This window comes from Limanda limanda, chromosome 23 (genome assembly GCF_963576545.1).
Source record: "Limanda limanda chromosome 23, fLimLim1.1, whole genome shotgun sequence".
Taxonomy (NCBI): Eukaryota; Metazoa; Chordata; class Actinopteri; order Pleuronectiformes; family Pleuronectidae; genus Limanda; species Limanda limanda.
This window is the reverse complement of record NC_083658.1, coordinates 5750627-5772236: the sequence shown is the minus strand read 5'-3', so window position 1 is coordinate 5772236 and position 21610 is coordinate 5750627. Positions and strand designations below refer to the sequence as shown.

The 21610-nt window shown below is 43.8% G+C and overlaps 2 protein-coding genes across 2 annotated transcripts in view; one reads left to right on the top strand and one right to left on the bottom strand.

The window, feature by feature from the left end:
* Nucleotides 1–236: 236 nt before the first annotated feature.
* cdadc1 (cytidine and dCMP deaminase domain containing 1) lies at nt 237–4481 on the bottom strand. The gene is made up of 11 exons (XM_061067179.1): nt 4321–4481; nt 3364–3464; nt 3091–3268; nt 2417–2720; nt 2109–2315; nt 1922–2031; nt 1762–1811; nt 1488–1660; nt 1218–1407; nt 971–1019; nt 237–806 (listed from the first exon to the last, which is right to left on the bottom strand). The coding sequence occupies exons 1-11, from the start codon at nt 4418–4420 to the stop codon at nt 703–705; spliced, it is 1566 nt and encodes a 521-aa protein (XP_060923162.1). The 5' UTR covers nt 4421–4481; the 3' UTR covers nt 237–702.
* Nucleotides 4482–9271: 4790 nt separating this feature from the next.
* Nucleotides 9272–21610, top strand: part of LOC132996775 (fibroblast growth factor 14-like) — a 43234-nt gene continuing 30895 nt past the window's right edge. The window contains exon 1 of the mRNA XM_061067131.1: nt 9272–9371. Within this exon, the coding sequence (XP_060923114.1) occupies nt 9278–9371 (94 nt within the window). The 5' untranslated portion in view covers nt 9272–9277. The remainder of the gene's footprint in view (nt 9372–21610) is intronic.

Below are 21610 nucleotides of genomic sequence, written 5' to 3'. Positions count from 1 at the left end.
TGCCTCTTGAGCCTCTCCTCCGATTGGCTGACTGCACTTTGAGTGACACGCGACCAGGCCAATCACCGGTCTCATTCTGGATCATTGAGTCTGGTAAACACAGCTGGAAACCACGTGGTTATGTTTGGATACTGGAAGACCAGCCACACTTTCACAGTTGGTTTCAACCGGATGTTTCTGAGCGGTAAGTTTACACTGACCTGTTCAAGTTTTAGCAAGACAGTCTTCTTCCACTCTTTTAAACTTTATTCACTTCAATAGAAGTGACACACACACTCACGTACAAACACACACACATTCAGTATGACATTGAAACCTTACACCGTTTAAATAAACTATTCACCATTTAAATATGTATATAAAAAAAGATAAATCTACATGTCACAGTTTATATTATATTAAAATATTTGTTTGTTTGTTGTCCCCATATTTCCTTCCCTCATCCCATGCATTTAAAAACCAGCCATTTAGTCCTGACACTCTTCTCCTCTTTCATCCCTCCCTCTGTTTTACTGATTTCCCATTGAGGTCATTGTGCTGGAGGAAGCTCAGCAGCTTCTTCTTGTCTCTCACTGGGAGAAGAGCTTCACACACACAACTCCCAGCCCTGCGTCTCCCAACTTGAACCGTTGAATGTTCTGATCTGTGGCACGTGAGCTTTCTGGTTGGTACGTCCATCTGTCCGGTTGTCCGGGGCGATGCTCAGCTGACGGACGGCGGGTTGTGCGGCCTGTTGACGCACAGCTTCTTGCTGCTGTGGCTCTCCTCCTCCTCCGTGCGCCTGCTCTGCTTCCCAACGCAACCGTCTGCAACCACAATATTAACACGTTGAAAATCTTCAGTTTAATTCTAGTTTTAGAATATGTAAAGTATTCATGTAGCTGCTTAATGTCGAGCAATTATTCACAATAAATGACACTTTAAATTAAGATGGTTCTTTTATGAGCGTTGCGAACCTCGTGGAACTTACTGGCAATGTCAGGAGAGGACGCCGAGCAAAGTGAAGGGCTCCTCTGCCACTGGAGACACAGAAGAGGGAGTTAGACTTTGAATGCAGCAGCAGCAGCTACACATCCAACAAGTGCTGAGTTGAAAGGTGTTTCAGTATAAAAGCAGAATAAATTAACATATTCTACTGCTGTCGGAAAGTCCCCTCAGTTAAGTGTAAGAGGAAATGGATTAACTTGATTTGACTTTGTTCCCCTCCCAGCGCTCACCGTGAACTTGCTGACGTCCTTCAAGCTGCTGAACCTCAGGTAGGAAATGTCTCCTTTGTCTTTGTCCCTGTCCTGGTCCGTGGTGTAGATGTGTGTGATGCCGGCTCCTCTGATCAGAGGCACGCACTCGTCACACGGACACTTGGTGACAAACAGCATGGTGGCCTCCCCCGATTTGATTTCTCGAGTCCTGAAAGCATCAGAACGCTGAGAATGAGTTTCTATAATTTAAAGTGACTCCGTCATGTGTGTGGACGGACGCGGCCGAACCTGAAGGTGAGGGCGTTCTGCTCCGCGTGGACGATGTATCTGTATTTGCGTCTTTGTCGGTCCTCCTGTTTGGTGTCCATCTGCGGGTACTCTGCGTACTGCGAGCCGGCTGGGTAGGCGTTGTACCCACAACCCAAGAGGTACAGACGTCCCACTCCGTCTAAACTCCTCCGCTGTTATTTTGTCAAACAATGTAAACTTAATATAACAGAACTAATATAATTTTGCCTTGGATTTAAATCATTCAAGCAAAGGCAAAAAAAGATGAACTCACCGAGAGTCGTCTGGCCCAGATAACAGCGCCCACGCCCACTTTAGGATCCTCTGGAATGAAAAGGGCCGTTTAAAAATGATTGTGACCTTTAACCCTGTCATTCAGGGAAATGTCCTGCAGGCGAACATCTGCTCCCCCGAAGAAAAACAACCAGCCGTACCTGTTCTGTAGGCGAGCAGTCTGGCTTGGATAATGCAGTGACGAGCCACTTCTTGGGACACGCCCTCATGATGAGGAGGCAGCGGCTGCTCGGGGGTCGAACTCTGCTCCCTGCATCACAGACACAAACCGGTCAACATAGAGTAGAAGCTGTGGATGGAACACGTTCACTTCAGAGTGTTTCTGACCTGTGGAATCCGTGGCGTCGCAGCGGCACCCCGGCAGCCACCGCAGCCAGAACCTCCACCAGCTCCATCATGTTCTGTCTCAGGTTGGAGAAGTACGGCTCCACGCAGAAGTTCTCCAGACCCATTTGCTTCAGAATGTCCCGGTGCTGCTGCGGCGTCCCGACCAGGAAGTGTCTGGAGAAATCCTTCAGGTGTCTGGTCCGTTCTCTAGAAAACAGGAAGCACTTCTCCTAATTATGTGCAACACAGCGAGTTAATTGGGTTTTGATACTTCCTTGTTATTAGTGCTGCATCAACATGTTTGGTACCTGTTGTAGAGCTCCTCTGTGTTCAGCCCTGGTTCATCATCAGCCACCTTCTCCATGAAGTCGCACTCTCTGGACGTCTCATGGAGGAACTGAGCCAGGCCCGACGCCAGCGGCTGCAGCAGCACACAGATGTGCGGCCGGCTATTGGACTTCAGCTTCTCCGTTGCCACGGCGTCCAGCGCGGCCTCCTCCGTGACGCAGCCCGGCAGACTGTGGGAGCGGGGGTCCCCATGGTTTGTGGGGGTGGAGCCCAGCATGCTGACCTCAGGGTCACCGGGCCAGAAGGAGATCTGACTGACCCCAGCTGGAGAGGAGCACACATCAGTATTTATATCTTGAAACTGGAATTGAACATTGCTCAGTTCCAAAGCTCAACTCAGTGCTGACATCAAATAAAAGAGTGATTTGTAATTATGTGATTGCAATTTACAACCACTGCAGTTATAACCACCTGAATTAAAATGGCAATAAAAGAGAATAAAAGTGGATTCTGGGTAAAGATCTGCACAAAGAAACTCAGCCTTTAGGAAAGAGTTGTGGAGATAGTAGTTCTGACTGTTGATATGAATGAGAGTGAGGCTTAAAAGAATGTAATTCTCAAGATTTTTCAAACATAAGAGAATGATTTATGAAAAGGTGGTGCAACCAAATCCTGCTTCTTCTACCCTCCTCACCGTTGATGATCATCTTGAGGCACGTGGCACAGGGTCTCCTGGAGAAGTACAGGTGACAGTCAGCCAAGCGGGCGCCATGCTGGATGATGGCGGCCTGCCCGGCGTGGAGCTCGGCGCCCGAACAGTGGAGTCCCAGCACCTTGCTGTCCTGCACCACCACCAAGCCCATCCCCCGGATCTGGAACACAGCAGATTCACAGCGGTACGATCCAGTGTCGGCGATGAAGAGGACATTCTACTCTATGTTTTATTCTCAGTTGATGGAACACCCACCTGACTGTGGTCCTCGTCCTCATGCTGCTCCTGAGGGAACCGCTCCATCCACAGACTCAGTAAGGTGAAGAGATTGACCTTCGATAACCTGGGGCCATAACCTGGAAGAGGAACAGAACAGAACAGTCATCTTCTCCATGCTCTGTCACCAAGGTGCGTCTTTGCTAAGCAGTAATAACATTGTATCATAAAACACTCAAGTATCTGCAGGAGCAATAAGTTTTGAAGGCTGCATCAGAGCTGCCTGAGGCTGATTCCACGTCACAGAGCTGCAGAGACAAGCCACAGCAACAAAAACATTTTTCTGGATAAACCTGAACCCTGATTTACTGATACTGACCATGCACCAAGGTTATTGACCTCCAAAACCCAAAATGTGTGCAGGAGGAACTGCACAAACCTGCTCAGTGTGGTGAGATCTACAATTCCCTTCACTTCCTTAACCAGGGATGACTGAACAGAATCACTTTCATGAAAAACTCATAGTGCTTGTACTTGTATTTGCATCAAAGCTGACACGTCCCTGTCAACAAGGAGGAACCCGTCAGGTACACAAACAAGTTTGCACAGATTTCCATAGAGAGACTTTGCATTGACTTCCATTCATTGTGCACCGCCTCATCACAACCTTAACCCACATCTAAGCTTAACCTAACCACAGTTCCCATCTTAACCTGAACCAGGACCTCAGGAAGGACCTGGAGCCTCATTGGGACCCGGCTCTAGACCTTGAAGATGGAAACTGTCTTCAAGAGGAAACAAATACCATGATGACATAACCATGATGGTTCTGGGAATACTGCATCAACACAAACAGATGATGACATAATGATAAAAAGGGATAAACATGTACCACGTGGCTCCATGAGTTTATATCACCCACATAGATCAGCCGTGTTGTGACAGGATCTCCACCATTCCTGTCACAGTATGAACTATGTTTCCCATCCGGCTCACCTTGCACCCGGCTGTCAGTCTGGGTGCTGCTCTCCCTGGTGACCTGATCCGGTCTGGACGGGCCCGGATCGGCTCGGCTCCTCAGCTCGCCCCCTTCCATTCAACCTGGACGAGTAAACCCTCAGGAACCAGAGAGAATAACAACACGACCTGCGATCGAATGAAAGAGATCCTCCACCATTAATCTGCTCACACACAGTGAAGCCCGCAGGGGGACGAACACGACTTCCGACCACTGCCTTCACAATAAAACCATTATTTTACTACGACAAATTAGAAATATCCATCTCTAACCTAACTAGCATTATGCTTGCTGCTGTAAGCTAGCACTACGATTCAAAACACCTAAAAACAACGCGGGACCTCTAAATTTAAATGATTAAGTGAAGTATAATAAAGCTATTATATTATATCCAATCCTTTATGACAATGTAGTTCTGCTTTAAAGTCTGCTAACGGTCGTTAGCTTGACAGTTCCGGGTTACTTCCGCAAACGTCCTCTGACGTAATCAAAAGGGCGGGTCACGAGTGAGGTTTGATTCAGGTGCAGTACCGATTTGTGACATGAGATGGCGGCAACGTGCTTTCAAAAATAATAATATACAGTCAATTAACCTATTTTCTCCGCGTCTCCATCTTGAATCCACAAAGTCTAAAGTTTGATTTAATGCCAAGAAATATGTCCACAATCAGAATGAACGTGTTATTGTTTCAGATGGGAGTTCATTATATTTCCACAAAAACAGTTCATACCCATAACTGGATATTTAAAACTGTAAAAGAACAGTAATACAAATCCCAAACTGATCTTTAATGAAGTGTTTTTACATAAGCTTTTGATCAATAATGAACTAGAGGCCAAAAAAGTCATATTTCTATTTTCAGTCTCGCTTTAAACTTTGTGTTAAAACCAGCAGCAAATAAACCACTTGTAACTGCCTCTGCACAGCAATTGCTTGTAGTTTCCCTAGACGGCCAGCAGGTGGAGCACTACCACATAGACTCACTTTAGATGCTCTTTTATCCAGTTGATGTTTTCAGTATTAGATTCAGAGGTCGGTTCAGTTTTCATGATTTAATCCTCATCATAAAACCGATTATCACATCAGTTTGCAAATATTGTGCTTAAGTGATATAACAGTTCATTGAAATGATTTGACAGATTAACGCCACAGCCTGATAATCCTGAACCCTGGCTGACCATTCAGTTTTTCTGCCATTTGTAAATGGATGTTTAATATATCACATGGGCTCAGATTCAACATGGATCCACACAAATCAAGATCATCACTTTGTTTTCTACACGTTCTGTGGCCGGAGGAGCAGCTCTTCCCCTGATGGGCTTTTCTGCCAACAAATCAATACACCAGCAGGATTAGTGCTAACCCGCTTCTCATAGCCACGTCCACCACATGCATTCAGTCTTTGCAAGGTGTCAGTCAGGCAAGTGCTGGAAGGAGCCAGGAACCACCGCCACTGGGCTTTTAACACAATGAGGATTTACTGAAGGGCGGCTTATGAAGGGTTTTACTTTGATGGGATCTTTATTCTGAAGAATTTCCTCCCTGAACTGAGCCTGACAGTCAGAAAAGACTTTGTTATTTGTATTTTTTCCATATTCACAAGCAACAATTTCCTTCATAGGACTTGACAACCTGTAGAAGGGGCCACATCCTCTGTTCAGAATCCATTTCCAGCACAAGAGCTTGACGACTGAAGGCTCTTGATCCCACTATGATGATGTCAAATCATAAGAATATTCCATTTTATTCTAAATTTAACAGTGTTGTGAAGCTCACACAGGGCCAACAGGTGGATCTGTTCCTCTTCCTCTTCCAGATGCTGTATTTGTGCACAGCAAACACACACCTCTGCTCACACAGTGCGTGCAGTGTGCTCCTCGTGCACTGTGCTGACAGCCGTACCACGCTGCGGCCTTGATCTCCTCAGAACAATGCGAGTCGTGAACAGAGCAGGGAGAGAAACCTGCCGCCCTGCTGTGGTGACTGTGTGGGCGCCTCTCTCACGACATGTGATGGATCATTATCCTGTAGATTTATACTGCAGTGCAGCTGAGGGTGAGGTCTAATAACAGGGAACAACATTACAAACATGGATGTAAGTGGCACATTGTCAGTGTTGTAGAAACATCTGACCCTTGGACTAATAAGAAAAACCTAAGAAATGTGATTGCATTTGAATTTGAAGTAGGAAGAAAATCATCTTTAATCATTTTAAGGTTGCAAAAGTAAAGGAGTCACAGGCATATTTAAATAATTGTTGTGTTTTCGAGATGCAACAAATCTCAAAATGGTGACTTTCTGTCTCTTCCACTGTTTTCTGTCCAAACTTACTTCCCTGAGATTTCATAAATGTCTCTAACGTTGCTATTACAGTCCAGGGAGCTGACGAGGTGTGGTGTTGCTTCAGCACTCTGGACAGCTCCTCGGGAAAAAAAACCACTGCAGCATTTCCATCTCTCTTTCAGGCCGTGCGTGATGTGCGTGACACGTCGAGAGAAGATTTGAAGGACGCGTGAGGTCTTTTCAGTGTGAATTCACCCGATGCACCAAACAACACTTCATTCCGCAGCGCTACAGACATGCAACAGGTCTGTCCCCCGCCAGGAGAGGCAGGATTCTCCCTGACGCAGAGCAGGACGCTGCGTAATGAGGCGGCAGTGGAAAGTAGTAGTACTGGCTCGTACCCGTATCGGTGACGCTATCGCCGAACCCCCCACCCCCACCTTTGTTGCCGGTAATGGTTCGAGATCCTGACGGTGTGGGAACCACATGTCTACGTAACTGCACGCACTCTCTCTCTCTCTCCGCGGGGCTGCGTCAAGCTGCACAGGCGAACCAGAGCTTTCCTTCAGAATAAAGGTCGTGCGTAATGCAAATCAAGCTGTCAACTCAAACATGAAGGGAGGTTCGAGTTGTAGCTGATGTGCACAGTGTGATCAGGAAATAGTGCGAGTGCAGGTGTCTTCTGACTTTTAGAAAATACTAATGTCGTGCATCAAAAGCTTTTTCAGATAAAAAATTACCTTTTACGCATGAGTTTTACCAACAGGTAAAGATCTGCCCCTGGTGGCAAAAACCTGGTCACCAAACCAGTGTTGATTTAGGAATACCAGTGAGTGTTGGGTGAAATTATATAGATTATTTTACTCTTTTAATTTCAACTGTTTCATCTTCAACAGACAGTTTATTTCCTTCATTTCCCATCGAGACACAGGGAAAATAACAGTCTTCTCATAAACCATGTGAAAATGTAGCATAAGGAAACAGGTCTGCACTGGAGATAAGGACACCTGCTCCAAAACCTCGATCCTCACAATGGTTCAAGATTCAAGATTCAAGATTCAAGATTTTTATTGTCAAACGAACAGAGATAACATGAAGTAGTCACTGTCAATGAAATGCTTGGGTCACACACTCTCTTTAAGCAATGCTCAGTAATTTCAACCCCAAAAAATAAAATAAAAATAGAAATAGTATAAAATAGAATAAAATAGAATAACAATGAAATAGAATATGAACAATTTAAAATAGAAAATAAAATATATACATCTAAATATATATCTTTACAGATGAATGTTCAATTTGTGATGTAGTGCAAATATTCAAATATGCTTATTATGGTGCTGGTGCAAATATGCAAATATCCCAGGGTGCTGGTTTGGTGGAGTTATTGCAGTTCAGAGGAGTTTAAAAGTCTTATGGCCTGATGGTGGGGTTTATTGTGAAGGTGCCGAGCGGAACGCGTGTTGTGTGGAGGTGCTCAGACTTGTTGGTTGGGTAAAAAAGAGGTATAGATAGTCAGGGCACCTTCTCCCGCGCCACCGGCCCGTCGGTCGTCTCCAGCTCGGCTGTAGAAAGAAAACACCGGAGAAGCTCGAGGAGGAACCAGGAGCCAGAGCCCGGTCTCCATCTCCTTCATCTTCTTCCTCCTTCTTCTTCTTCTTCTTCTCATCATCATCCTTTTAGTTTCTGGAGTGGAGGTGGAGGGGGGCAGCAGAGCCGTATAGTCCAGCAGTTTCTTTTCAACAGCAAGGTGAGGAAGAAGAGGAGGAGGAGGAGGAGAAGGAGGAGACGGTCAGACAGCAGCAGCAGTATCCTGGCGCACAGGAGCTGATGGTTTATTGAGAAGTGGAGAGGCCGAAAAAGAGGATGAAATATTCATGAGGACTTTGTTCTAAAGAGAGAAAACAGTGAGCGGGACAGTAGAGAGGCTCCTGCAGTGATTCACCTGCTCTGCCACTGACCAGAGAGGAGCGGAGGACCACCGCTGGAGGAGGAGGAGGAGGAGGAGGAGGGGGAGGAGGAGGAGGAGGAGGACTCTGCCTCTGTGTGTGAGCACCAGTGTGTCTGAGTGTGTTTTTGGAGAGGACCCCCCTCTGCTGCAGTACTTGCCCGCTGTGTGGAACCTGGGATGACACCGACTTGCTGACGGACAAGCCGGTCTCCGCACCCCCCTCCCCTCCTCCCGGACGGACGGACGGACCCAGCGACCCCCTGCGCCCCCCACTAATATGCAATGGTTTTTTGTGCAGAAGCCGACAGCCGCCGCGTACCGCCGACTTCTCGCTAGCGGCTGCCCCAGCGGCCGGAGCTCCGCAGCGGTCGCTCTCCTCCTGCCGCTCGGGGCCGACGTCGACGCGGATTCCGTGCAGCTGCTGGTCTCCCGGCTCGCGGAGGAGGAACCGGGAGAGAAGCCGGGCGACGAGCCGGGTTCCCTGCTCCTCTTCTGGTCTATGGTGCAGCTCGGGGGGCCGAAGCACCGCCGGACTGAGCCCGACAGCTGGCCGGCTCTGCTGGCATGCAAACCGGGGGGCGGACCAGCCCCCATGCGGTGGGTGAATCTTAGGCTGCCGCATCCGGAGCGCCTCTCGTCCCCCACCTCCTCCTCCTGCTCCATCACCTCCTCCTCTTCCCCCCCCGTCTCGGCCAAATCCATGCGGTTTATTTGGAACAACATTTTCAGCAAAGGATCGCATATGCTGCAGTGTCTTTGTGGCAGGAGCCTCAAGAAAACCAAGAACCCAACTGGTGAGTTTGTGTGCCTGTGCGTGTGGTGGTGGTTGGGGGGGTGCAGAGAAAGACACTTTATTGCTTGTCTGAGCCGTGCACGATGGAGTGTGTGCGTGTGTTTCCCCCCTGAGACTGCACTGGTGTCTGTCTGCAATTGTGCAGCAAGTGAGTGCATTACAGGGGGGGGTGGGGGTGCAGAGTCAGGGTGGTGGTGGTAACTTGTTAGCACAGGTTGCTCCTACGCTGACCACAGTGGCCGTGCGTGCAAGACATAAAAATAAACGTGCGTGCGTGTGTGGTGGAGATGCTGCAGAAAGCCAAGTGTAATGCAGCGTGCAGACGCGTTCAGGCTCCAGTAACCTGCATGATTAAACAGCACATGGCTTTATTTAGACTGGCACCGTGGATGTACAGTGTCGAACACAGGAGGAGGAAGAGTGTCAGTGTCTTTGTGTCTCTTCTCATGGCTGCAGACAACACAAACTCCTCCTGGTGCACAGACAACATCAGAGGGATGTGGGTCCAGATGTGTCAAACATCAGGCCTGGGACACCCGTCTGTCCCGTGTCCCTACAGGCTGCTCATCACCAGGGTGCAGGGACAGTATAATGAAGAGGGGAATTCACTTGTCTCTCTCTCTCTCTCTATGGAGCAAGGGGTGCGTTTATTTGCTGAAAGCTTTGACCAAATAGTTTGATTTGTTTTCCATCAGTTCTTCCACCCTCCGCTCCGGGGGGAGGGAAGGGCAGACATTGACACTGGCACTGCAACAGGAAGTGGATGTTGTTGACACTATTGGGATATTGACATTGCATCAGAGAGTGTTTAGAGGACAACTGCAGGCTCCATGAGGCCAAAGAAAAGTTGTGGTTAGATGTAGGCCGGTGTTTTTTATGAACACAGAGGAAAGTTGTTCCTTTAACTAGTTCTGAACATGGAATTATAAGGTAATTTAATGGATGAGTCAATTCACAGAGCATCCAGAAGTTTTACATAACTTCCAAACTTTTTTTTGGACACTCTACTTAGAAAGGTGTTTGGAGTTTGGAGTATTTGTCAGACTATTTTCTCCACATTTAGCTGTCATATTTGAGAATTCTATATATTTGATACTCTATAAAACTCAACACTAAATCAGCTAATTGAAAAATAAATTAGTTTATTATTTAGTTTGTAATTACTAATAAATTATTACACATAAGTCAAAAATGTAAATTTCTATTAAAAAACGTAATATTTGTAGTTATGGATACCCCTATTATACACCGGGGGGTTGGATTTGTATTATTCCTGCATATTTGAACTCTTTCTGCTTTATTGTGGTGTGCGGTTTCCGTACACCTGTGGCTAAACAGGAAGTGGACTTTTCTGATGGAGAGATGAGAGAGAGGACGACGGGAGCGACGCGGTTGTTTTCCCGGCACATTTTCAGTCTCCACCGACACGATAAGATAGTTTAATATATCTGCCAGGATGTGGACTTGTTATAAAATTCAGTAAAGTATTAGAAAGACTACAGAGGAGAAGCTAATTAAGCTAGCGACAGGTGCTAATTAGCGGACCACTCGGAACGTATCTCCAGGACTTCCGGTAGAGACTCGAACCCAGAGCCTGGACTCTATTATCTTCCATAATCATCCATTAATATAAACGTGGACAGATTCTGGACTGAGGCCCCACGACAGAGAGTTCCTTCCCAGCGTGAGTAACCCTTCACCTCCATTGACTAAGTTGTATTCCCATCTTAAAAACTATTTAAACTGGTAGAAAGGACTGGTCTGCCATACGGATAATTGGAAAGATTATTTATTTATGAATCCAACTGTAAATCATGTGAATTACTGCCTTGTTTCAATTTTTATAATAATAAGCACACTTCTTAAAATATTATATCAATTGAAGGAACATCGCACTAAATGAAACAACTTTCACATTTTGTTTGTTGTTGTTTATCGTGCTGTGTGGAAAGAGTTCTTCACACAGTTGGTCCTTTACATGTCTCCTCTATACATTTTAATCTATATGCAGTTGCATGGAGTGAATGCTGGAGTAACCTAAAACAAGTGAAAGCATTGAGCAAACAAAACACAGTGGGTGTCCTGATGCTGTGATGAGGTCAGAGACAGTAATGCTGTGTCCACTCTTTGTCCCCGAATCCCTAAACAATCATTTTATTTCCCTGTTAGTTGCAGAGGACGTCCCTCTGATTTAAAGCTGATGCACTGGGACAAACAACTTCAGCACCACGGACAGCTCACAGCCAGTTTCCCCTTGAGTTTTAATGTCTTCGATTTTTGGTTCAATAATTAAATGATATTTGTGAAAAGCCAGTTGGTCTTTCCTCAGAACCTACTTGTACCTGATTAACAGGTCAAGGAAGAAGGCACAAGTATGACGCTGTGTCATTGATGAGAAAAACACTGAAGCAGAACATGCTCGGCACCAAAGATAAAGCATTAATCTCGCAGGTTAAAGATGAAAACAAATACTGGCGTGTTGGCACAGGTGTAAGGACCCAATTGTAGCACAGATGTTAACTGTTGTGATAACTGCTTTCATTTCACTGCCTGCCAACGCAACACTGCCTGGAATTTTGTTTGTGGTTCTGTTTGACGTCCTCTGGGCTCAGTGTTTCTGCTTTAATTCCCTTTTACACCACATTCCCCTTTGATGAATTGCTTGAAGCGAGACCGGCTGGATTAAAGCGGGACTTAAAACGAGCTCGTAGTTATGCAGCAGGTTCAAAGTCATGTCATTAAGTTGACGCACTTGCATACTGTAGCTCTGATGACTTATGACAGTTGAATGTGCTTTTGATCAGTCAAATTAGAAATAAACCAGCTATGATGCTACTGCAGGATGTCATTAGAAATTTTTGTTTATATCCACATTGATCTGTGTTGCTTTTAATGTTGCTGCCACAATGAGCGGTGGGGCAACATTATCTCCTTTACTTTCATTAAGGATGGTCAAGTGTTTTCTGTGGTGAAGGAGAATTCAAACAGCTGTTATTATGGCAGCTATTGAAACACTTTCTAATACTTAGATATTCGACCACACCCTTAGTATGTGCACAAACCCCCAGAAATCCACTGTGATGTTGTAAATTGTTGAAATACAAATTAAATGCAATGCATGATTTAGATGCTTGGCATAAACTTGCATTTTAGTTTTGGTGTGTGAGATGATTAATGAAAGAATATCTCAGCCACCCACCCCCACACACAGTGGGAATGCAGAGAAGATTGGCAGTACATACTGTAAACTATCTCTGAGAGAAACCAGCAGCCAGACTTGTGGATTTATAGCTGCCAGCAGCATTTAGCTGTCACTTCCTCCTTTAATTAAAGAAATCGTACTGTATGAACTCTTTACCTTGCTGTTTTTTTATTTTGTGTGTTTGTGTGTGTATGTGTGTGTTGATGGAGAATACACTCAGTTGGAGGTGAAATACGGAGCTGCTATAGGGAGAGTTTTGTTGACTTAGCGTTTGTTGGTGTTTTTCCTCTGAATTGCACTATTTAGTTAAGCTCCACAGGGAAAGCAGAGATACAGCTTTGTTTAGTGTGTATGGATGTTTGAGTGTGTGTTGCATGTTATGATGATCCACTTAGAACCAAGCTAGAATTGTTTTTTTGATTTCTCTTTGCTTTTTTAAAGATGAGAACAGTTAAAAACTTTGATAAAACAACATTAAAAACTAAATTCCCACTAGCGATCCAAAGATGCTACAGTGTTGATTACACTTCATAATAAAACTCTTCCTTTACGAGCAGGAAGGTGCTCAGTCACTCCCCCATGTGAGTTTTGATATTGAAAGTTTGATGGTGGGAGAAGAGGTCAGATTATATTAGCATGAATATTCATATGAATTTTTATGGCCAATGTTCCTCTTACAGCTTACCATGGCTGCATCCTTGCAAAAGCATCTAAAAACCACTTGTAGACTTATAGCATTGTTAAAAAAGTACCGTCAATCTAATAACAAATACATTGGATGTCCTCCAGCTGCTTCAAGATAAAAGCCACTTGATAATTCACTGGTTTTGTACTTTTTGTGTGAAGCAGCAGATCATTTATTGGTGAAAAATTCAGACTCCACCTCTTACATTAAAAACAACATGTACAGGATGAATATACAGTGAATGGCTATTTTTGACACATCAGGTCCCACTGCTCTGTAGCCTCTTCCTGTGTGAATGGAGTTCCAGTGTCGTAAATGGGATGAACCAGCGTCGATATCATTCATTGTTAAAATAAATAAGGCCCAACATGACTCGATGCCTCATGTCCCATGTGACCTGACCCAGATAGAGACTTGCACCCACGCACACACATGCACGCACATGCCTGCTCACCTCCTCTGGAGAGTTGCCATTAAGGCATCGCACTCTATATTTTATTTAAAACCTGGAGTATAGGCGTCGGATGGTGCCAACTTGGATTTGTCTCTGCAAGGGAAAGGTCCACACAGACGTAGTTATTTTAAATATATTGTATTTAATTTTTTCGCCAGTTTGCAGAGATCTGCACTCAGAAGTCATTTTGCTTGATAGAGGAATATTTATATTTCCCCCAAGCTTGCAACAAAGTGAATTTGTGTGTCTCTTCCTCTGTTTCTGGGTTGCGTGCTGCTACGTTTCCGAAAGGTGATGAGTTGACAAAAAAGTGACAGTCCTAGTGATGTCTGTCCTCTAAGGTCACATGGAGGGTTTTGGTGCAGCACTCTAATACGCTCTCTTGATGTGTGTGTGTGTGTGTTTGAGAGTGAGAGAGCATGCTCATTAGCTCATGGCCTCACTGTCTAAATACACTGAGTCTGCAGAAAAACATTATGACTTTGCTGGCTTTCGCCTGAAAGCATCATGTACGTCATACTTACAGATACACAGAGAAAATGTCAACTAATCACGCGTGTAACACACGCAATGCCATCACACGTCCTTTTATATAACTACACAAACTACTTTGTTAGCGAAAAAAAACTCCATAAACTAAAACTTGAATTTGCAGACGAAAGCCCAAAATTATGCAGTATTTCTTATCCATCCATCCAGTGGCTGGAGCCAATCCCAGCTGACAGTGGAGCAGGCAGGTCACCAGCCCATCCCAGCGCTGACATACACAACTGACCATCCACACTCCCATTCACGCCTATAAACGATTTGGTCCTATTGACCTGCATGTTGTCAGAATGAGGGATGAAGCTGGAGTACCTGGAAAAAAAACCCACAGAGTCGTAGTTAACGTGTTCTGCATGTTTTCCCCTAATTTAGCATAAAATTAAACCATCTATCTACAGGAGTCATTCATATCAGAGTAAATGATAGCTGGGTTTCTTTTACCAAGTTTTTGGGTAATCCTGCTGAAAACAAAATGAAGACGTTGGCGGAGGTTAAAAGAAACCACTGTTGTTAAGTCTGGTTCAGCAGTTATGAGTCTATACTTTTCAGAACGAAGCAAGGATAATGATGTGAGTGTGTGTGTGTGTGTGCACGCGTGTGCATGTATGTTTGCACAGCCCTCGCTCCAGGTTTCTGTCAAGAGAGAAGTGAGTGCTGAGTGATATTTTTCCAAGTGCACTTAAAAAGCAGCAGGGCAACAAAGGCTCCACTAAGACGTGTTTTCACAGATTGAATGATAAGAAGCAGAGAAAACACTCGACAACAACTCAGTCTCGCTCGGAATCGCTGCATAAAAACAGTTTAATTTGCCCTGATGGAAATACAGAATATACATGGTGACTGTGCTGTAATGCAACAGGACTGTAGGATGAGGCTGGTGATTTTTCCTTGACAAATGAATACCAACTCAAGTTGCGCTTAACAGCTTCTTCCAGAGTTTTCATTGGTTATCCACAGTACTTTGTTTAGCCTTAAAGGGGAATTCCAGTATTTGGCTAAAGCTTATTCTTATGTGGCATCTGTGAGATTCAACAATCTGTCCACTGAAGATGTTTAAATTAAATTGTCATTTGCGCTCTCTGCTAAGAATCTGGCCCCTTTCTGTAATTAAAACTACCCTTTTATTTTTTTTATTCCTTTTTTTTTATTGCGATATATTTCGTGAAGCACTTTTAACTTTGTTTTGTAAAGTGCTATACAAATAAACTTATTGTTACTATTATTTAAACATTCATGGAAACGCTAAGTGGCTTCTGTGGACTTCTCATTGTTTTTTGTCCTGCTTCTTCTTTTTATCTTTCTTTGTTCTCAACAACTTTATCCTACCTCTCACTCACACATACTTGAGCTGACGTTCAGTCTTCCCATGTCTGCATTTAACCTTCTGCTTGATGACAGCCCTGCATGACATAATCGCCATATCTGCCCCACCGTGTGTGTGTGTGCTTGTGCATGAGGCCACATTTAAGGAGTGAATTTTCCAAGGAGTCCATTGGGTTGTTGTGTTTGTTTGTGTGTATTGGTAATGGACTTTGAATTGATACTGAAGGTAGCAGAGCGGAGAATAAAGGCTGCTTTAGGCAAAGCTGAACCAGGTAAGATCCTCTTTACACCGGAAACATCTGTCCTGACTTATTCATACTTTATACTCCGTTTAAACTTTTTTTTTTAAAGTTTTTCTAACATCAATTTGACATATATATCATAGTAAACAGAGTATTTAAAGTTGTGAAAACTTAGTGTTTGTAGATGTGAAGTTATGTATATTAACTATATACGTTTGTTTAAAGTTAAACCAACCAGAGTCAACCTGATCTTCTCAAATTCATTATTTTGCCACATAAAACTGTAATAGAAAAAAATAATAAATTCAAATTTCTCTGAGTTTTAACAGGATAATTTATGGGACCAAAGCTGTTGTAATTTATTTGTTGTGTAAAAGAACCGTGACTATTCATCTCATCTCAAACCACTCAGGGCTTACGGTGATGTATTGTCTGTGAATTTAGAGGCAGTTTAAAGTTTGTTTATGATGACAGAGACTAAGAAAGGACTCACCACACACAGGGACACTAGAGAAACTGCTGTGCTCTTTGTCATCGTTGATAAGTCAGGCGTCACACTGTAGTGTCTGTCTGGAGGACAAACGGCCGAGCCATATTCTGACATGACAGAAATTAATTGCAAGACAAATGACGCACAACAAAGCTGAAGTTCGGCCCGACTCTGGAATGAGTCATGTGTTTGAGAAGTTGACTCAAAAACAGGTTCCAAGTATAAGCCTCACTTCTTAAAGTTAAAACATTCTCCTCTGAAAACTCTGCTAACTTTGAATCATTTGGAGGATAATGTTGGTCCTCAATCTGTATTTTTTCCTAATGGCGTTAGAAAACATAATGGAACAATGTTTGAGCCCATCTTTCAGTACTTTCCCCACCTCCCTTCCTTGTCTGTGGGACTCACTACGAAGCCTAATGGGTCCTATACTGAAGACATAAATCTTTAGAAAATTAGGTCACAAAGTACAACATGTAGTTTTAAAAATGCTCTTTAATTTCCTCAAACAGCTGTGGATTGTAGTTTTTTTAACAGAAGTGAATGGTGCGTTTGTCGGGACTTTTTTTAGCTGCAGATTTATACCCACTTTTCTGTATTTTCAGCAGCAGGATGGTGTGAGTGGGACAAAATAAGCGACAGTGTCAGGAACACGTCGCCCAGGACACAGTGTCGCTCACTGACTTATTGAGGCACTTTGGAACAGAGGAATAAACTCTATAAGATCTGTTAGAGGGATAAAGTTATTGCCGGTTTTCCAGAATAACAAAACTAAAAAGCTCATCTGAGTTATAACAATCAAACGGCGTAAAATGAGAATATGCTCTGTGCACTGAGAAGATTGTCCAGTTCTGAATGAATACCTACGTGTGTTGTGAACAGCTTAACATCATAATGGAGATAGATATTAAAAGCTTATTGTATTTTAAACCTTCAACACTTATTCGTGCTGAGCTGCGCTGCTGTTAGATCTGTATTGTATCTGTGTCAGTTTGGATTAGTCTTATTTTGGCCTCACAGGCAGAATTAGATTTTCTCCTGGACCATTTTTGCTGAACTGCTCATGTCGTCATTGTCAAAGGATTTACTGTACACATACGCACAAGCACATGTTGGATTTCAAGGTCCCGCAAGTGCAGTGGTAATCGTGGTAATACCATTATATTCAGGCTGGTGTACACTAGTCTGCCTCAGAAATGTGTTTCACATCATTGAGATCTGGTGTAATCTGCGCCAATTGTTATCACTACTTTATTTATCTAGAGTTTATGAGGTTTAAGGAATAACACTATTTTTTAATAAGCTGAAATAAGACATTTTATTGCTCAGACTGTAACTGTCTGGTGCCGCTGCCGAGGCTAGATACCAGTCCTCTCCCAGCATGTGCCCGACTGTGGGCGCCACTGAAAACATTCTCTTTTGTCGAGCCAGGAATTTGTGACAGAGTTTTATCTCTTGTGATATTATCTTCCTACGCTATGTGTTCCTAATATTGAAAAACTAATTTTATTTTGTTATTCAGTCGGCAGCACATGCAGAAAGCGCAGGAAAAAAACACAGCTAAAGGAAATAAAGATATAATTCGTCTGCAGCAACAAGTATAAGGTGCAAATTGACAAATTGACGCTGCTTTTTATGCTTCAAAAAATCATTTTAAACTCAAGCAAAGGTCAGGGGGATTAAAAACAGCTCCAAGGGTACAGTCTTTTCTCTGATGCCCAGGGTTGTGACAGCCTGACGAAAAAAATAACAATGAGCCATGCAAGATGTGACTGACTCATTACAGAGAGGGCTGAAGTCAACGGCTCAGAGGCATGAGAAGGAAGTCACTGCCGTTCCTCATTAAAGGACCAGTGTGTGTGTGATGTATGTACACAGCTGACCTGAGTTATTGCAGATAACTGTACTGCACAGTGCAGCTCTGTACATGTATTTTACAACAGCAGTGCCACAGGGAGATGATGTTTGTTGCATTTGGCTGAAGGAATAGAATAAGAAGAGAATCTCAGTGGTTGAAGGAATATTTAGATCCTTATGTAAAAGTACAGGAATGATAGAAATACTGCATTACAACTCGATCCAAAGGTATTAACAGCAACATGTAGATACAATATTAAAGCACTATTTTTGATTCCTCTGATTAATATATCAGTGTACATGACACAATTAGAAATACAGAAGCATCAGTGTGGCAGCAGCATGTCACTGTAGTAGCTGCTGGACATATACTTTATTAACAGTTTTAAATACAGGGACAGCAGATAAATCCTTGGGGTTGTGAGATGATTAATAGAAGAGGAAAGAAGAAGCAAAGCTCTGATTCGCGAACTCGTTTCCAGTTTTTCTCTCATCTTTGATCTTGCTGTGATATTAGATCATTTCAACATAAAACCATGTGAGAAGTATGTGAGGGATGTGGAAGGAGGTGTGGAAAAATGAAAGGATGACGCTGGATGAATGACAGCTGTAGGAAGAGGGACTGAGCGAGCTGTAGGATAAGTGGAGAAGATGAAGTAGTTTCATGAGAGTGTACTTGCGTCTTGAGTGACTGCAATGCGTGATCTATATATAGATCCGCACAATGCACAAGCTATATATAGATCAAGTGTTCAATACTTAAACAACCTGCGATATAATGCAAGAAAAGACATTGTAAACACTGAGTCTAGACATAGTTTGTAACAAACTGAGATTATGTCCGAATGAAGAGCTGGTAACGCGCTTCTGTCTTCTTTCCTACTTTCCTCCTCCACCCAGCTTTGACTCTCAGCACCCCCCTTTAATTCAGACTCTTGCTTGGAGGAGTTCTTCCTTCAGTCTTTGGAGTTATCTCTTCCCCCATCCCCATCGTTCCACCCTCTCTTTGCCTTTCTTCTCCCCGCTCCTCTCGTCGTCCTCTGTAGTTCTTATTCCTTTTTTCGGTGGAAAGATCTGGGGCGCTTATGTAACCTGGTCTGATGCAGACGTCTTCCATTTTCAGCTGCTATCGTTTTGCGTAGAAAATTGCTGCTGATGACTTCGGCCCCCGACTGTATATAATTCAACAGCTGCTTTGTCACATCTGGACTCTGGGAAATGCTCCTAAGCACTGTGTTACACTGCTGCTTTTTGATTGGCTTATTATGATACTTCATACAATTAGATTATATTAACTGAATCTCACTGTATCTTTGAAATATCAGGAAGGCAGGCAGTCACAATGAATGACATTGAATTAGAACTGATTGAATGATTATAACTCATAGACTGTAAAGATTGACGACAGGACTGCTCCTCAAAGGTGAAGCCAAACTGTCTCAATCATGGATGGACAGATATTTGACCCTGAAAGTCACGATTAGTAAAACCTCAAATGTATCAGTGGCAATAATACAGACTCTCTCTGTATCTGTAATAATGCACATAACTTTTTCTGTTGTTGCTAGGTTACAAGGGCTGGCCCATTTTACATATTTAGTCGGTGTTCCCGGCCGTGGCAGAAAGTTTTATGTGATAATAAAGCTACTTTGAGTGTTGCGACTCCCAGACTCCTGTGTATTATCTGTCACCAGGTAGATCTCTTCTTTGTGATGCTCGGGGTGAGAGAGGAGTGGGTACATCAGAGAGAAGGAGAAAGAGGGGAGGGGGATTCAAGACAGCAGACAGAGATAGAAAAGAGAGGAAGGGGGGAGTTATGAATGAATAATTTAGTCCCTCCATTCCCTCTCTCCTCCTCCCCGCTGAGTTGGGATGTTACAAAGATAGAGGAGGAAAAGGAGAAGAGAGGAGAAGAGCTATGATACAGAGCTTTATTTTTCCATTAGATGTGTGATTAAGTATTGCCAGTGAAAAACTTTAAAAGTTGCACAATTGAAGACATCAATCCATCCTGACAAAGACCCTATGGGGTATAAAAGGTTATATAAGTCAATTGAGTTGAAAAAATACAAATATCTGATATGTGTTTTCTCCAAATATCATACATCTTTTGAACTATGCTACATGATGCATCGTTGTCTCATCAGAATAGTTAGATGTCTGGTTATTTGGTTTTATACTCACACACATTTGTATACAAGCTGAAGATCCCTGCAGATCTCACACTATCCAGTGCAGCACCTCCACTGATTGATCTGGTGTCTGAGAGGCTGCTGTTGACCTTTACACGCTGGGTACGACCTGTCAGAAAGGAGAGGTACCGCTTAATAACAAAGGGGTCGTCTCTCTTCTGTTTCATTTTCATATCAATAGGCTGAAGTGGAAACTGAAATCAACAAATGCTTCAGAATCAGACGGGTGTTGCTCTTAACAGCTTAATAACCCCCCCTCATCTGTCTGTATTTGTATTTGAGAGTCAACACAGTATTTTTACACATTTTAATCAAGCATTTCATTTAGAGTGTGGAAACCTGACCCGTCCCCACAGTTCCTGATGAGTGAGGCCAGGTGTCCCTTGTGGGATTGTTTCGACAGAAAAGAAAGGCTGTGTGTGTGTTTTCATGCAGCAACAGGGTCCAAGTGTGTGTTTGTGTTTGAGAAGGAGGCGGCCCACAGACGCAGCAGAAAGAGACGCAGTATGATGAATTAAATTGATCCCAGATGTTCCCATGCAGGTGCTCGCTCCCTCCTTTTCGGAGGCACTACCTGCGTCACTAATCACTCGAGTCGTTACCTAGGCAACAGTGGATTTCCCCGTGTCTGTGTCCCTGCTAGTGTGTGTGTGTGTGGGTGGTGTCTGAATTATGACTCATCCTGCTCAGTTCACAGTGGCTATCCTCACACTCCTGTCTGGGGAAACACCCACCCACATCTATTACCTCTATGTCTGTCTCTCCTCCTCCTCTATCGCTCCATTTCTCATCTCCCGTCTCTCCCAACTCTCTCTGTTTTCATACACACAGCCTGAGGTATTAAACTCGGTTTTACTCTGCATATATTAATGCATTAATGCAGTGTTTACCCGTTGCTTTGTTGTTGCTCTCCTGTTTGTTCCCAGCAGGAGTGCAATACATTATTACTTGAATCAGTCAGAGCTGCCACCATCGCTGCTCAGACACAGATGAGAGCGCTACCTGCAGTGCTGCTGTTTGACAAATGATCTCAGGGGAGGGGTCTCAGTCTAAATCAGGGGTACCCCAACTTTCAGCCTCTGACCCCAAAATGTAAGATGCCACAGACTTGTGACCCCATCCTTGAATTTGACTTCTTTGTAGCGTCCATTTTTAAAATACAAACTACAGCTGAATTAAGTCTGGTTAAGTTATAAAAGTGATCATGGGCCGTTTTTTGTCATGTACCTTCATACTTAGAGCAAATGTT

Coding starts and splice junctions, on each gene's coding strand:
- cdadc1 (XM_061067179.1), bottom strand. CDS start 4,420: ATGGAAGGGGGCGAGCTGAGGAGCCGAGCCGATCCGGGCCCGTCCAGA. Junction 1,812..1,921: donor ACTGCTCGCCTACAGAACAG/GTACGGCTGGTT, acceptor TTTTCATTCCAG/AGGATCCTAAAGTGGGCGTG. Junction 1,020..1,217: donor AGGACGTCAGCAAGTTCACG/GTGAGCGCTGGG, acceptor CTGTGTCTCCAG/TGGCAGAGGAGCCCTTCACT.